The sequence below is a fragment of the Ranitomeya imitator genome, chromosome 8, assembly GCF_032444005.1.
Source record: "Ranitomeya imitator isolate aRanImi1 chromosome 8, aRanImi1.pri, whole genome shotgun sequence".
Classification (NCBI taxonomy): Eukaryota; Metazoa; Chordata; class Amphibia; order Anura; family Dendrobatidae; genus Ranitomeya; species Ranitomeya imitator.
In genome coordinates this window covers 203,427,621-203,444,970 of record NC_091289.1, presented here as the reverse complement: position 1 = coordinate 203,444,970, position 17,350 = coordinate 203,427,621, and the positions used below count along the sequence as shown (strand labels likewise).

Here is a 17,350-nt window from a genome sequence, read left to right as displayed (position 1 = left end):
AGACCGGACAAAAGAGACAGAAAAAGGACCTTGCCTAGATCCTCTTCCAGTTCCCTGGAACACACCGGGATTCCCCTATCTGCCCGTTCCCCCTCCTCGCAGGCGGACGTCGGGTCTGACCTATCCTCTCAGTCGGAATCTGACTCTGATGCAGATCAGACTTCCGGAACACAGGAGATGGTCGATAGCCTTATTTCAGCTATTATTCAGACGCTTGAACTTGAGGATGAGGCAAGCTCTCAGGACGTCTCCGTTGCGTTTAAACGGATTAAACGTCCCTCTAGGGTTTTTCCTAATCACAGGGAGTTTGACAACACTACCTCTATACACTGGGAAAACCCTGGTAAGCGTTTCCCGGGCAGGAAACGACTAGACGTGTTATACCCTTTTCACTCCGACCTCGTTTCCAAATGGGCCGAGTCTCCTAAGGTCGACCCGCCTGTGTCCAGGCTATCCTCTCAGACGGTGTTGTGAATTCTGTGGTCAAGCTCCCTCCTGTGGTCATGAGTGGTATTTCGGCTGGTTCTGTCCATGAGCTTCCTCTGGTGGATGTGAGTGGGGCTGCGGCTTCTGAGTTTCCTTCCTCAGGTGACGAGGTTAAGTCGTTAGGTGCTGCTCTATTTAACTCCACCTAGTTCTTTGTTCCTAGCCTCCAGTCAATGTTCCAGTATTGGTCTTGCTCTCTCCTGGATCGTTCTTGTGGCCTGTCTGCCCTGCATAAGCCAAGTTCTGCTTGTGTTACTTTTGTTTGCTATTTTTTCTGTCCAGCTTGCTATATTGGTTTTTCTTGCTTGCTGGAACTTCTGGGACGCAGAGGGAGCACCTCCGTACCGTTAGTCGGTGCGGAGGGTCTTTTTGCGCCCTCTGCGTGGTTGTTTGTAGGTTTTTGTGCTGACCGCAAAGCTATCTTTCCTATCCTCGGTCTATTCAGTAAGTCGGGCCTCACTTTGCTAAAATCTATTTAATCTCTGTGTTTGTATTTTCATCTTACTCAGTCATTATATGTGGGGGGCTGCCTTTTCCTTTGGGGAATTTCTCTGAGGCAAGGTAGGCTTATTTTTCTATCTTCAGGGCTAGCCAGTTTCTCAGGCTGTGCCCGAGGCGCCTAGGTCTGGTCAGGAGCGCTCCACGGCTACCTCTAGTGTGGTGTGATAGGATTAGGGATTACGGTCAGCAGAGTTCCCACGTCTCAGAGCTCGTCCTATGTTATTAGTAACTATCAGGTCACTTTGTGTGCTCTTAACCACCAGGTCCATTGTGTTTCTGAATCACCAGTTCATAACAGACGGTTCTGTCTATCGTGGACGCGGCTTCCCTTAAGGACCCCACGGACAGACAAATCGAGGCATTAGCAAAATCGGCATTTGAGGCTTCCGGAGCCTCCCTCTGCCCTAGTTTTGCCTCGTCCTGGGTAGCCAAGGCTGTGTCAGCCTGGGCCAAAACCCTGCGCAGGGGCATTTTGGCCTCTGCTCCTGCTGTGGAACTGTCTGATTTGGCAGATCAGATTTCTCTTGCGGGTAAATACCTCATAAATGCCTCCCTTGATGTGGCGGCCTGCTCCACCAGGGCTAACAGCAACATTGTGGCCATTCGCCGGATTCTTTGGCTAAAAGCGTGGAACGCTGACTCCGCTTCTAAAAAATTCCTCACTGGTCTGCCCTTCCAGCGTTATAGACTCTTCGGCACGCAGCTGGATCAAATGATCTTGGACGTTATGGGTGGTAAGAGTACCTCCTTACCCCAGTCCAAGCCTAAATGTTCCTTCAACAGGAGGGGCCCCCAGTCCTTTTGTCCCTTTCGGTCCTTCGCCTCCACAGGAAACCCCAACCAGGACCGTTCTTTTTCACAAGGGGACCGAAGGAAGCCTTCTTTCAGGCCTCCACCACGCTGGAGAGCTAAGAGCCACCCCGCAAAACCATCTGGATCTCGGGGCCACAGGTTTTCTAATAAATGACGGGTCGCCCCCACCTGGAAATCCCTCCAGGGTGGGAGGCCGGCTTCTTCTGTTCTCAGAGGTTTGGCTATCGGTAGTGAACGACGCTTGGGTCAGGGAGATCGTCATGTCAGGCTACAAAATAGAATTTTCTTCGCCCCCAGGAAGTCTGTTCCTGCTCGCTCTTCCTCCCAAACAGCCCTCTCATCTCCCAGGGCTTCTCCAGGCCATCAATTCGCTCCTCGCCTTAGGAGTTGTAGTTCCGGTGCCTTATTGCGAGTGGTTTCGGGTTTTTATTCAAACCTGTTCGTGGTTCCAAAAAAGGACGGCTCTCTCCGTCCAATTTTGGATCTCAAGCAGTTGAACCACCTTCTCCGGATTCGGCGCTTCAGGATGGAATCTCTACGCTCTGTGGTCGCGTCCATGGAACCGGGAGAGTTTCTGTGTCCCGTGGACATCCGAGATGCGTACCTTCACGTTCCTATTTGCATACGGCATCAGAGATTCCTCTGGTTCGCGATCCAAGAACATCATTATCAGTTCACGGCTCCCCCTTTTGGTCTGGCATCTGCGCCCAGGGTCTTTACGAAGGTCATGGCAGCTGTCATGGCCATTCTACGTTCAAAGGGGATTCTGGTAATCCCATACCTCGACGACCTCTTGATCAAGGGTCCATCCCATCGGGATTGCAGCCAAAGCCTCCAGCTTACTCTGGACACGCTTCTTCGCCTCGGCTGGATAATCAATTACAAAAAGTCTTCCTTGATTCCAACTCAGCGTCTGGAGTTCCTGGGCATGGAATTCGACACCTCTCAGGCTCAGGTCTTTCTCCCCAAGGAGAAGTTCCTTTTCCTTCGTCAGGGTGTCAGAGCACTAAAGAGCCCGAATCTTCTGTCTTTCCGCCTCGCCACAAGGGTTCTGGGGAAAATGGTCGCTTCTATCGAAGCGGTCCCCTATGCCCAGTTCCACTTTCGTCCCCTCCAGCTGGCCCTTCTGTCTGCTTCGGACAGGAACCCACTTTCCCTGGATCGCCCGTTTCGCCTCTCTCCCAGGGTGAAACGGTCTCTCTCTTGGTGGACGCTGCCCACCTCCATTCTGCGCGGGAGGTCATTTCTCCCTCCCCGCTGGCAGGTTATCACCACCGACGCCAGCCTCCAAGGTTGGGGAGCAGTTTTTCTCCACCTCACGGCCCGGGGCCGCTGGACTGCTCAGGAGGCGTGCCTCCCTATCAACCTCTTGGAAATCAGAGCCATCTTCCTAGCCCTCATCCGCTGGGAGTCTCTCCTTTCAGGAAAACCAGTCCGCATTCAGTCGGACAACGCCACAGCCGTGGCTTACATAAACCATCAGGGAGGGACTCACAGCAGTCAAGTCATGACAGAAGTGGCAAAAATTCTGCGTTGGGCGGAGGGTCACGTTCCCTCTCTGTCAGCCGTCCACATCCCAGAGGTGGACAATTGGGAAGCCGACTTTCTATGTCGCCAGGGTATCGTGGCGGGCGAGTGGTCTCTTCTTCCCGCAATCTTCAGCCAGATTTGCCAGCGGTGGGGCCTCCCAGACGTCGACTTGATGGCCTCCCGGGCAAACCACAAGGTTCCCTAGTACATCTCCAGATCTCGAGATCCGATGGCCGTCGGATGCGACGCTCTCGTGATCTCGTGGACCCAGTTCCAGATGCCCTATCTGTTCCCACCCCTCCCCTTGATCCCAAGGGTCGTAAAAAAGATCAAGACAGAAGGGGTGCCTGTACTCTTGGTAGCTCCAGATTGGCCTCGCAGGGCCTGGTATGCGGAGCTAGTGAACATGCTATCGGACGTTCCGTGGAGGCTTCCGGATCGTCCGGACCTTCTTTCGCATGGGCCCCTCTTCCACCCGAATTCTCGGTCTCTGAATTTAACGGTATGGCGGTTGAGGCCGCGGTCCTGAAAGGAGCAAGAAAATCGGCTACCTCGCGTATTTACCACAGATGTTGGAAGGCCTTTTTCCGGTGGTGTCAGGACAACAATCTGTTTCCTATGACCTTTCTTCCATCCCTTCTCAGTTTCCTTCAAGCGGGTTTAGATTCGGGTCTTTCTCTTAGCACCTTGAAGGGTCAGATTTTTGCTCTGTCCATTCTTTTTCAAAGAGACCTGGCCTCCCTGCCTCAGGTGAGGACCATCATCCAGGGGGTCGCTCATATAGCTCCCCCTTATCGTCCTCCTGTCGAGCCTTGGGATCTCAACCTCGTGTTAGACGCCCTCCAGCGTGCGCCCTTTGAACCAATTCAGGACATTTCCTTCTCGCTTCTATCCTGGAAGGTAGCCTTTTTGGTCGCCATCACCTCCATTAGAAGAGTGTCGGAGCTGGCGGCATTATCCTGTCGTTCTCGTTCTCCCTTTCTAGTCCTGCATCAGGACAAAGTGGTTCTTCGTCCGGTTCCTTCTTTCCTACCAAAGGTAGTTTCGGCTTTCCACATCAATGAAAACATTGTCCTCCCTTCCCTGTGCCCTTCCCCGGTTCATCCCTTGGAGAAATCTCTTCACAAGTTGGATGTGGTCAGGGCTATCCGGATTTCTCTCTCCAGAACTGCTTCTTTTTGTCAGGTCGATCCTCTGTTCATCGTCTCGGAAGGGTGGCGAAAGGGGCTCCCCGCCTCCAAGTCCACAATTGCTCGTTGGATCCATTCAGCAGTTCTGGAGGCATACCGTGTCCAAGACAAACGGCCTCCTTCGGGGGTGAAGGCTCACTCTACCCGGGCTGTGAAAGCTTCCTGGGCAGTTTGTCACCAAGCTTCGGCCTCGCAGGTTTGCAAGGCCATAACGTGGTCATCCATTCACACCTTTGTCAAATTCTACAAGGTGCATACTCAGGCTTCTGCGGACGCGAGCCTAGGTAGGAAGATACTGCAGGCGGCGGTTTCTCACCGGCCGACCTAACTCATATAGTAACATAGTAACATAGTTAGTAAGGCCGAAAAAAGACATTTGTCCATCCAGTTCAGCCTATATTCCATCATAATAAATCCCCAGATTTACGTCCTTCTACAGAACCTAATAATTGTATGATACAATATTGTTCTGCTCCAGGAAGACATCCAGGCCTCTCTTGAACCCCTCGACTGAGTTCGCCATCACCACCTCCTCAGGCAAGCAATTCCAGATTCTCACTGCCCTAACAGTAAAGAATCCTCTTCTATGTTGGTGGAAAAACCTTCTCTCCTCCAGACGCAAAGAATGCCCCCTTGTGCCCGTCACATTCCTTGGTATAAACAGATCCTCAGCGAGATATTTGTATTGTCCCCTTATATACTTATACATGGTTATTAGATCGCCCCTCAGTCGTCTTTTTTCTAGACTAAATAATCCTAATTTTGCTAATCTATCTAGGTATTGTAGTTCTCCCATCCCCTTTCTTAATTTTGTTGCCCTCCTTTGTACTCTCTCTAGTTCCATTATATCCTTCCTGAGCACCGCTGCCCAAAACTGGACACAGTACTCCATGTGCGGTCTAACTAGGGATTTGTACAGAGGCAGTATAATGCTCTCATCATGTGTATCCAGACCTCTTTTAATGCACCCCATGATCCTGTTTGCCTTGGCAGCTGCTGCCTGGCACTGGCTGCTCCAGGTAAGTTTATCATTAACTAGGATCCCCAAGTCCTTCTCCCTGTCAGATTTACCCAGTGGTTTCCCGTTCAGTGTGTAATGGTGATATTGATTCACCATTACATCCTCTTTTTCTGCAGAATATCCCGCCCTAGGGACTGCTTTTGGACGTCCCATGGTTACCCGTGTCCCCCAATGAGGAGAGAAAGAAAGAGGGATTTTTGGTTCTTACCGTAAAATCTATTTCTTGGAGCCTTCATTGGGGGACACAGCACCCTCCGTTGAAGTTGTACCGTGTTGGCCAACGGGCCGTTGTTGTGGGTTGGTACATAGGTTGAGTTTTATATTACCTGTTCCTACTACTGCTTTTGCACCAACTGAGTTGCCTGGTGCCTGTCGGAGGGTGTATACTGCCGGGGAGGAGTTACTTATTTATTTGCATAGTGTCAGCCTGCTAGTGACAGCAGCATACACCCATGGTTACCTGTGTCCCCCAATGAAGGCTCCAAGAAAGATTTTAAGGTAAGAACCAAAAATCCCTCTTGCTTGTGTAAGCCTGGAATATTGTTTTGTCAGTTGACATTTCATGTAATATACTGTGCTGTTATCCTGGATGACTAGTGATATTTACTGATAAGTTTATTACACATTGTCCAGGCCAGCCAGTTTTCTTATGCATATATATGACATAATCAAACAATAAGAGTTTGTCTTATCATTATTACCTGTAAATACTGAATGAAAGACAGTTGTTAATTATAAAAAGAGGCTATATGTCTCTGTATGAAGAGCCAGAGATTCAGCCAAGACATCCAGAGACTCTACAGGACTGCAGCTAAGACATCATGGCTCCATCACGAGGGACAGGGATTTATTCTACAGGAAACAACCTAGGGGACCTTGGCCCCATTTGGAAGAACACAAATCTAATCAATTGACCATCACTGAACCATGGATACATTTGGAGAAAGCCAGGATTGGGATCCGCCAGTCGCCTGGCTCCATGGAGATGATCGGAGAAGTCAGGTTGTGACCCTCCGGTCAACTGGCCTTCTACCTGAATGGACTTTCATCTTTCTACGCTTGTCGTTACCTTCTCTCTGTGTGCTTGCTATAAATGGAGTAGCGACCCTGGGAGCTCTGAAGTAACAGCTGCCAATATCCAGGCGAGTCAGCGGAAGGGTAAGGCTCTGTAATGTGCACCATCTTGGGGTATTTTGCTGGAACTGTTCTACGAGTTATCTGCCTGTTTAATGATTCAATAAAGCATTGCCACACTGTTTTACCCTCACACTGTGTTATCTGAGAAGCGTTATGCTCACGTTAAAAGGAGAACAGGCATGCAGTGGGCCCATGGGTCCTGGAGCATGCGGCTTTTGCTAGCTGCCTCATCCCCAGCCCACCCGTGTCTCTACAATGCTGAACAATGATGTATCGGTGTTCTCCAACCAAAAATGGAGGATCGGTTGCTCTCTGGTTATTGCAGTCCCCTTCCCCATTATGCCACTACCACACAGTTACTCTCCTAATTCAAAGTTTTCTAACTCCCACATCAACTCCGACCCCATCTAAGCCAAGATCCACCAAGTGCAAGATTCGCAAGCTTAAGCCACAGAAAAGTTGCGTCAAGTGTAATCCGTGTTTTGGATCAGTTTCCAGTGTCCCAGCCCTGTGTTTCCAGTATAGTTAAAGAAAGAAAGAAATTGCAAAGCTTCTCCTACACCTAGACGCCACTTGTGCACTGTGCGGGGTTTTCACAGATCCGTAGACTTGCATTGGCCCCTGCCACAGGAAAACGGGTATGTGACAATCACAACCACTTATAGTGGGCACAAGTGTCGTAACATGGACATGTGAAAAAGGCGCAAGAGGAATCTGGGGAGCTCACCTTCAGGAGGAACCAGCTGGATGTCCGTCTTCAGCAGAACTGGATCTCCCCACGTGGACAGCGCTGGAGACTTGGAGTGTTTTTCCCCATACATCTGGCCTACAGCAAACAGTACAGATGCCAGATAACGAGTGGCTATGAAAGCACTGCAGACGCCGCAGTCCCCCGGCAGCAGATGCCGCAGTCACCATAGCAAATGTCAACACAGCCGCAGACACCGCAGTCCCCCGGCAGCAGACGCCGCAGTCACCACAGCAAACGCCGACACAGCAGCAGACAGCATTCCCCCCCGGCAGCAGACGCCGCAGTCACCACAGCAAACGCCGACACAGCAGCAGACGCCGCAAAGCAGACGCCGCAGTCCCTCCGGCAGCAGACGCCACAGCAAACGCCGACACAGCAGCAAACACCGCACTCCCTCTGACAGCAGAATCCACAAACGCCGACAGCAGCAAACGTTGCAACAGCAGCAAACGTTGCAACAGCAGACGCCGCAGTCCCCCCGGCAGCAGACGTCGCAGTGTCCACAGCAAACGCCTACAAAGCAGCAGACACCGCAGTCCCTCCGGCAGCAGACGCCGCAGCAAACGCCACAACAGCAGACGCCAATGTCAGCATCAAACACAGACACAAAAGCAGACGTCGCAGTCCCCCGGCAGCAGACGTCGCAGTCTCCACAGCAAACGCCTACAAAGCAGCAGACGCCGCAGTCCCTCTGGCAGCAGACGCCGCAGCAAACGCCGACAGCAGCAGACGCCAATGTCAGCATCAAATGCCGACACAAAAGCAGACGTCGCAGTCCCCCGGCAGCAGACGTCGCAGTCTCCACAGCAAACGCCTACAAAGCAGCAGACGCAGCAGTCCCTCCGGCAGCAGACGCCGCAGCAAACGCCGACAGCAGCAAACGCCGACACAAAAGCAGACGTCGCAGTCCCTCGGCAGCAGACGCCACAGTCACCACAGCAAATGTCGACACAGCAGTACACGCCGCAGACAACGCAGCAGCAGACGCCGCAATCACCACAGCAAAAGCCGACAGCAGCAGACGCCGCAAACACAGCAGCAGCAGACTCAGCAGTCACCGCAGCAGACGCAGTCACCGCAGCAGCAGACGACGCAGTCACCGCAGCAGACGCAGTCACCGCAGCAGCAGACGACGAAGTCACCGCAGCAGCAGATGCCGCAGGGATGGATTTACCTCCTTTTTTCACCACAAATGTCCACATGTCCCTCCAGCCAAGACTTGGTGCTACTTGACTGCCCAGACTCTTCAGCAAGTTCTTGGCCGTGTCCTTGAGATGGAAGGAGCCTTCATCCTGCCACACAAAAAAACGATAACCAGGATGAGAAGAGGTTGTGCAGCAGCTCTTATTTCTGAGTGTTAAGAGGCGATGGAAACGCCTGGCAGCAGCGATGCTTGAAGAGCTGCTGCAAACCCCATGAAGGAGACTTACAGGAAGAAAGAGCTGTCACCAGTGCAGCCGGGAAGGGGAGGGTTCATTTCATTGGATCAGTGGTGCAGCCAGGACGGGGGAGGGCTCATTTCATTGGATCAGTGGTGCAGCCAGGATGGGGGAGGGTTCATTTCATTGGATCAGTGGTGCAGCCAGGACGGGGGAGGGCTCATTTCATTGGATCAGTGGTGCAGCCAGGACGGGGGAGGGCTCATTTCATTGGATCAGTGGTGCAGCCAGGACGGGGGAGGGCTCATTTCATTGGATCAGTGGTGCAGCCAGGATGGGGGGGAGCACTCATTTCATTGGATCAGTGGTGCAGCCAGGACGGGGGGAGCACTCATTTCATTGGATCAGTGGTGCAGCCAGGATGGGGGGGAGCACTCATTTCATTGGATCAGTGGTGCAGCCAGGATGGGGGGAGCACTCATTTCATTGGATCAGTGGTGCAGCCAGGATGGGGGGGAGCACTCATTTCATTGGATCAGTGGTGCAGCCAGGATGGGGGGGAGCACTCATTTCATTGGATCAGTGGTGCAGCCAGGATGGGGGGGAGCACTCATTTCATTGGATCAGTGGTGCAGCCAGGATGGGGGGGAGCACTCATTTCATTGGATCAGTGGTGCAGCCAGGATGGGGGGGAGCACTCATTTCATTGGATCAGTGGTGCAGCCAGGATGGGGGGGAGCACTCATTTCATTGGATCAGTGGTGCAGCCAGGACGGGGGAGGGCTCATTTCATTGGATCAGTGGTGCAGCCAGGATGGGGGGGAGCACTCATTTCATTGGATCAGTGGTGCAGCCAGGACGGGGGAGGGCTCATTTCATTGGATCAGTGGTGCAGCCAGGACGGGGGAGGGCTCATTTCATTGGATCAGTGGTGCAGCCAGGACGGGGGAGGGCTCATTTCATTGGATCAGTGGTGCAGCCAGGATGGGGGGGAGCACTCATTTCATTGGATCAGTGGTGCAGCCAGGACGGGGGAGGGCTCATTTCATTGGATCAGTGCTGCAGCCAGGACAGAAGCTCTCGGCCACGTATGAGCAGCAGGACAGTAGAAAACTCAGAAAATCACCTTGACTGTGAAGATGAGAATACGACCCCGGGCGACCATGTTAAGAAACAGGACCATGGCCTCATCCTCGTGAGGGGAGTACGTGTCGAACACCCTCTTAGCCATAACGTGGCCCTGTGGACAGAACAGTAAATTACTGTGTGCGAGGCCCCGCAGCGCCACCAGTCACATGGGTCCACTAGAGCTGGAGTGACGCTTATCCCGTATATGAAGGCAGAGCGTATCAGCACAGGCCCCTCCCACCACTATGGTGCTATATATATATGTATATATATATGTATATATATATGTATATATATATGTATAAATATATATATATATATATATATATATATATATATATATATATATATATATATACACACACACACACACACATACTAACGAGCACTAATGAATATAAAAGACTATAAACTCTAAAGAGTATAAATATATATATACAGTGGGGCAAAAAAGTATTTAGCCAGTCAGCAATAGTGCAAGTTCCACCACTTAAAAAGATGAGAGGCGTCTGTAATTTACATCATAGGTAGACCTCAACTATGGGAGGCAAACTGAGAAAAAAAAATCCAGAAAATCACATTGTCTGTTTTTTTAACATTTTTTTTGCATATTATGGTGGAAAATAAGTATTTGGTCAGAAACAAAATTTCATCTCAATACTTTGTAATATATCCTTTGTTGGCAATGACAGAGGTCAAACGTTTTCTGTAAGTCTTCACAAGGTTGCCACACACTGTTGTTGGTATGTTGGCCCATTCCTCCATGCAGATCTCCTCTAGAGCAGTGATGTTTTTGGCTTTTCGCTTGGCAACATGGACTTTCAACTCCCTCCAAAGGTTTTCTATAGGGTTGAGATCTGGAGACTGGCTAGGCCACTCCAGGACCTTGAAATGCTTCTTACGAAGCCACTCCTTCGTTGCCCTGGCGGTGTGCTTTGGATCATTGTCATGTTGAAAGACCCAGCCACGTTTCCTCTTCAATGCCCTTGCTGATGGAAGGAGGTTTGCACTCAAAATCTCACGATACATGGCCCCATTCATTCTTTCATGTACCCGGATCAGTCGTCCTGGCCCCTTTGCAGAGAAACAGCCCCAAAGCATGATGTTTCCACCACCATGCTTTACAGTAGGTATGGTGTTTGATGGATGCAACTCAGTATTCTTTTTCCTCCAAACACGACAAGTTGTGTTTCTACCAAACAGTTCCAGTTTGGTTTCATCAGACCATAGGACATTCTCCCAAAACTCCTCTGGATCATCCAAATGCTCTCTAGCAAACTTCAGACGGGCCCGGACATGTACTGGGTTAAGCAGTGGGACACGTCTGGCACTGCAGGATCTGAGTCCATGGTGGCGTAGTGTGTTACTTATGGTAGGCCTTGTTACATTGGTCCCAGCTCTCTGCAGTTCATTCACTAGGTCCCCCCGCGTGGTTCTGGGATTTTTGCTCACCGTTCTTGTGATCATTCTGACCCCACGGGGTGGGATTTTGCGTGGAGCCCCAGATCGAGGGAGATTATCAGTGGTCTTGTATGTCTTCCATTTTCTAATTATTGCTCCCACTGTTGATTTCTTCACTCCAAGCTGGTTGGCTATTGCAGATTCAGTCTTCCCAGCCTGGTGCAGGGCTACAATTTTGTTTCTGGTGTCCTTTGACAGCTCTTTGGTCTTCACCATAGTGGAGTTTGGAGTCAGACTGTTTGAGGGTGTGCACAGGTGTCTTTTTATACTGATAACAAGTTTAAACAGGTGCCAGTACTACAGGTAATGAGTGGAGGAAAGAGGAGACTCTTAAAGAAGAAGTTACAGGTCTGTGAGAGCCAGAAATCTTGATTGTTTGTTTCTGACCAAATACTTATTTTCCACCATAATATGCAAATAAAATGATAAAAAAACAGACAATGTGATTTTCTGGATTTTTTTTTCTCAGTTTGTCTCCCATAGTTGAGGTCTACCTATGATGTAAATTACAGACGCCTCTCATCTTTTTAAGTGGTGGAACTTGCACTATTGCTGACTGACTAAATACTTTTTTGCCCCACTGTATATAAAAACCTTTTTGTTTCCCCAGCGTTCAGTCCAATGGTAGAGTAAAATATACCTTTTATTTATCCATTAAAAGTTCCAGATTTCTTCAGTAACAATATTGCATACATTCAATCCCTTATGGACGCCATGTTTGGACACCACATGTGTCTTCCTCCGGGTCCAAATGAGAACTGAATTAAGACCCCAAATGTAGTATAAAAAAAATGGAGAAGAGGGGGCGCAAGCTTTGATGGAGGGGGTTACCAGACACGGGGGAAGCTGGAAACGCCAAATACCCAGTTTGGAACCGATCCAGCTATGTGCTTTCCCCAGCCCCGATATCAGTTATCACAGGGATTGGGCTTCTCCCTACTAAAGACTTCAGCGTGCACCAAACCATTATGGAGATCAACAGGTTTGCACAGAACTTAGCTTTAAAATGCCACGATATTAAAGAGAAGAGCATTCTGGAAAGTGCCGAGACCAAGCCGAACATGGAACTTTCCTTGGAAGACGATGAATTACTGATGTTTGAAGAACAGAGGACATTAAATGATTTATATGACTTGGATACGACTGCGGATCAGTCGGTTAAGTTCCTAACATCTAATTATCCGCTGAAGTCAGGACCAGCGATCCTGGAGACAGGTCAAGAGGTTGTTAAATTGGAACTGATGGAACTGAGGAAAAATACAACAAAAAAATCCAAAAAGAAAAAATAGCGATAGATCAATTAGCACAAAATATAGATCTTCTAATTAAAAATGCGGACAAAGGTCGGGGCGATTGTGGTGATTAATGCTGGACTGTGCAAAATCCTGAACCTCAGAGATCTAGAGAATCCGGATGTTTATTTGGAATTAAAGGAAAATCCTACAGTGAGATTTAACAGTGAACTTCTACATTTACTCCAGGAAGGGGCAACAACGGGAGCATTGAACGAAAAAATAAAAAAATATTGCTATTTGGAGCACCCTGTCATTCCCGTGTATCGTTCCCTACCAAAAATTCATAAAAACACATTTCCACCTCCTGTGAGGCCCATAGTGGCGGGGACTGGTGGGTGAAAGGCGGAGTGTTGGACGCCCATCTCCAGCCACTAGGGTCACCATGATACGTGGATGCCCATCTCCAGCCACTAGTGTCTTTGGCTCCTGGCCATATACGTGACATGAAGGCAGGGGTCACCATGATACGTGGATGTCCATCTCCAGCCACTAGTGTCTCTGGCTCCTAGCCATACACGTGACATGAAGGCAGGGGTCACCATGATACGTGGATGTCCATCTCCAGCCACTAGTGTCTCTGGCTCCTGGCCATACACGTGACATGAAAGCAGGGGTCACCATGATACGTGGATGCCCATCTCCAGCCACTAGTGTCTTTGGCTCCTAGCCATACTCGTGACATGAAGGCAGGGGTCACCATGATACGTGGATGCCCATCTCCAGCCACTAATGTCTCTGGCTCCTAGCCATACACGTGACATGAAGGCAGGGGTTACCATGATACGTGGATGCCCATCTCCAGCCACTAGTGTTTCTGGCTCCTGGCCATACTCGTGACATGAAGGCAGGGGTCACCATGATACGTGGATGCCCATCTCCAGCCACTAGTGTCTTTGGCTCCTGGCCATACACGTGACATGAAGGCAGGGGTCACCATGATACGTGGATGTCCATCTCCAGCCACTAGTGTCTTTGGCTCCTGGCCATACATGTGACATGAAGGCAGGGGTCACCATGATACGTGGATGCCCATCTCCAGCCACTAGTGTCTTTGGCTCCTAGCCATACTCGTGACATGAAGGCAGGGGTCACCATGATACGTGGATGCCCATCTCCAGCCACTAGTGTCTCTGGCTCCTGGCCATACTCGTGACATGAAGGCAGGGGTCACCATGATACGTGGATGTCCATCTCCAGCCACTAGTGTCTCTGGCACCTGGCCATACATGTGACATAAAGGCAGTGGTTACCATGATACGTGGATGTCCATCTCCAGCCACTAGTGTCTCTGGCTCCTGGCCATATACGTGACATGAAGGCAGGGGTTACCATGATATGTGGATGCTCATCTCCAGCCACTAGTGTCTCTGGCTCCTAGCCATACTCGTGACATGAAGGCAGGGGTTACCATGATACGTGGATGCCCATCTCCAGCCACTAGTGTCTTTGGCTCCTGGCCATACTCGTGACATGAAGGCAGTGGTTACCATGATGCGTGGATGCCCATCTCCAGCCACTAGTGTCTTTGGCTCCTGGCCATACACGTGACATGAAGGCAGGGGTCACCATGATACGTGGATGCCCATCTCCAGCCTCTAGTGTCTCTGGCTCCTAGCCATACTCGTGACATGAAGGCAGGGGTCACCATGATACGTGGATGCCCATCTCCAGCCACTAGTGTCTTTGGCTCCTAGCCATACACGTGACATGAAGGCAGGGGTCACCATGATACGTGGATGCCCATCTCCAGCCACTAGTGTCTTTGGCTCCTAGCCATACTCGTGATATGAAGGCAGGGGTCACCATGATACGTGGATGCCCATCTCCAGCCACTAGTGTCTTTGGCTCCTGGCCATACACGTGACATGAAGGCAGTGGTCACCATGATACGTGGATGTCCATCTCCAGCCACTAGTGTCTTTGGCTCCTGGCCATACACGTGACATGAAGGCAGTGGTTACCATGATGCATGGATGCCCATCTCCAGCCACTAGTGTCTTTGGCTCCTGGCCATACACGTGACATGAAGGCAGGGGTCACCATGATACGTGGATGCCCATCTCCAGCCACTAGTGTCTTTGGCTCCTGGCCATACACGTGACATGAAGGCAGGGGTCACCATGATACGTGGATGCCCATCTCCAGCCACTAGTGTCTTTGGCTCCTAGCCATACACGTGACATGAAGGCAGGGGTTACCATGATGGATGCTTTTAGGTGGGAGTCTGGCTTCACATGGTTCTCGTGTGATGGAATCAGTCCGTATCCCTCTATTCCCCACAATTAGCTCTCCAATGTTTATCCTTCTGTCTCAGGAAATGTCGCCGCTATTCACAGGTTTTAGGTGACGTTTTACTTTTAGCAACTAAATTCCTCTTGAGTCATAATTATTGCATATTGTTTTTGGAGACCAGTGATGTAAGTACGGGAGCGAAATTCTCCCCTTCACTCGCTAATATTGTAATGGCGACTTGGGAGGAGAAGTTTATCTACATATCTTCAAATCTATTCAGAGACAATCTGGTGTGGATGGACGACCTATAGATGATCTGTCTTTGTGCTGAAAGATATGGAGGATGATGCCCAGAGGATGATGCCCGGAGGATGACGCTCGGAGGATGATGCCCGGAGGATGATGCCCGGAGGATGATGCTCGGAGGATGATGCCCGGAGAATGATGCTCGGAGGATGACGCCCGGAGGATGACGCCCGAGGATGATGCCCGGAGGTTGATGCCCGGAGGATGACGCCCGAGGATGATGCCCGGAGGATGACGCCCGGAGGATGACGCTCGGAGGATGACGCCCGGAGGATGACGCTCGGAGGATGACGCCCGGAGGATGATGATCGGAGGATGACGCCCGGAGGATGACGCCCGGAGGATGAAGCCCGGAGGATGACGCCCGGAGGATGACGCCCGGAGGATGACGCTCAGAGGATGACGCCCGGAGGATGACGCCCGGAGGATGACGCTCGGAGGATGATGCCCGGAGGATGATGCCAGTCTTTTCTCAAATATTTAAACAACAATGACTGGAATCTCCAATTTCCTGGTTTTCCTGAGAAGTCACAGATTGATTTTTGAGATGTAACTGTGACGCCCAGGAGACCGGGGTACCCAGCACCGGACCAATGGGGTCTGTCTCTTGAGGGGGATGTCACGGGTGGCTTGACCCGGTGCTGTGGCCTCAGGCAATGCACAGTGTAAAGGGTATCATGAGGGAACAGGCACTTACTTGATCAGCAGCAGGTTCTCCCAGCGGTGATGATCCTGATCCTGGATAGATGGCTATTGTCCAAATGAAAGTCTGAGGCACTGAAACGTTTAACCAGTTTACTTCAACATAAAAGGATTTACAACCAGTCCTGTCACCGGAGTCTGTATGGGAACTCTGAGTTCTTTAACCCTGCCGGGGTCTTCGCCTCTTATTGTACGCAGTTTCTGTGTGGCCCTGCTGCTGTATGTGAACTGGCTGCCGGCCCAATCTGTCCCCTCCGGGTCCTGGTTCGACGGGCAACCCGAGTCCTTTTATCGGTTTACCCCCTCCAGGAGTACCGCTGAACTCTGTGTCTGTTGCTGCGTCCGGCCCTAGTGAAGCTGATATCACCTCATGTTTTTCCGGTTGCTGTATTATATATAATGAATACAGCCACGGATCCGGTATCCGTCTTTGCGCCTGTTCTGGGTAGTGATTAATGCTACCCGGTTCTCACAATGTCCTTTTTCTCTGTCCCTCTTCTCCTCAGGCCGGTGATTTGGGCCTGGAAACCGTCATAGGGCTGTTAGAAATTCAGCTGTATGACCTCTCACTTTCAGCTCCTTAGCCCAACTGCCAGTTCTTCTCTCAGACCAGAATGGATCAAGGGGAGTCTCTGGAGCTCCCCCTTCTGGCCGGAGGTGGTAGTGCAGTTTTGCTATCTTAGTATTTGGATTTAGTGTCAGTAACTATTTTTGTGGCAAATACCCCTAGGGGTGCCACATTCCCCCTTAGTTAAGAACAGTACTCCGGGACTGTGGGACGATAACATTTTGAAATAACAATTAATATGTACAGAGTCTTAAAAATGAAAAGTTACAAAAACCACTCAAGGAAACAAAAATAGAGTTCTGTAAAAAGTCACTTCAAATAGCGTTCATTAATACAGTCCTATCCTTGAAGGTACTAGGAAAGGCACTGCACTTTGTGTCCAGGAATTTAGTTCCATTTTTCCAACGAAGTTGTCAATATAAAGTCTAAAGAAAGTTCAAAAAGAGCAAAAAGCAAAGTTCAAAAAGCAGTCTTTCCGGAGCTTTGATTTAGTGCCTCCGGGCTGATAACAAGTTCAAGAATATGCAAGAAGTTCATACAGACAAGTCTCTGTAGGTACTGGGCTTAAACGTTGCAGAATGATAACAATGACTATAGTTTTATAATTGGTAATCTGCATACCTGGCCGGTAATTGACCCTGGGTACTACGCTGTGATCTACGTAATAGCAGTATCTCTTCGTGTGGTGTACTACTGTCTACTGCGGATGTAGTATCTGCCCGCTCTGCTAAAGATAATTCCATGACTATGGAGTTGGCAAGTCCACCGTGAATGGGATTACTCTGATCAGGAATCTGTTCTTCTTGGCCTGGAACCTCCCGTAGTATGGGGTCAGCCTCTTCCTGTCTTG

The 17,350-nt window shown here is 50.2% G+C and overlaps 1 protein-coding gene across 2 annotated transcripts in view; it reads right to left on the bottom strand.

Annotated features, from left to right (window-relative positions):
* POMGNT1 (protein O-linked mannose N-acetylglucosaminyltransferase 1 (beta 1,2-)) overlaps window positions 1–17,350 on the bottom strand; it is a 129,415-nt gene that overhangs the window by 86,204 nt on the left and 25,861 nt on the right. For both annotated transcript variants that reach the window (XM_069735870.1, XM_069735871.1), the window contains exons 6-8: window positions 9,935–10,048; window positions 8,604–8,721; window positions 7,406–7,504 (exon numbers count right to left, since the gene is read on the bottom strand). In XM_069735870.1, coding sequence (XP_069591971.1) covers window positions 7,406–7,504; window positions 8,604–8,721; window positions 9,935–10,048 — 331 coding nt within the window. The remainder of the gene's footprint in view (window positions 1–7,405; window positions 7,505–8,603; window positions 8,722–9,934; window positions 10,049–17,350) is intronic.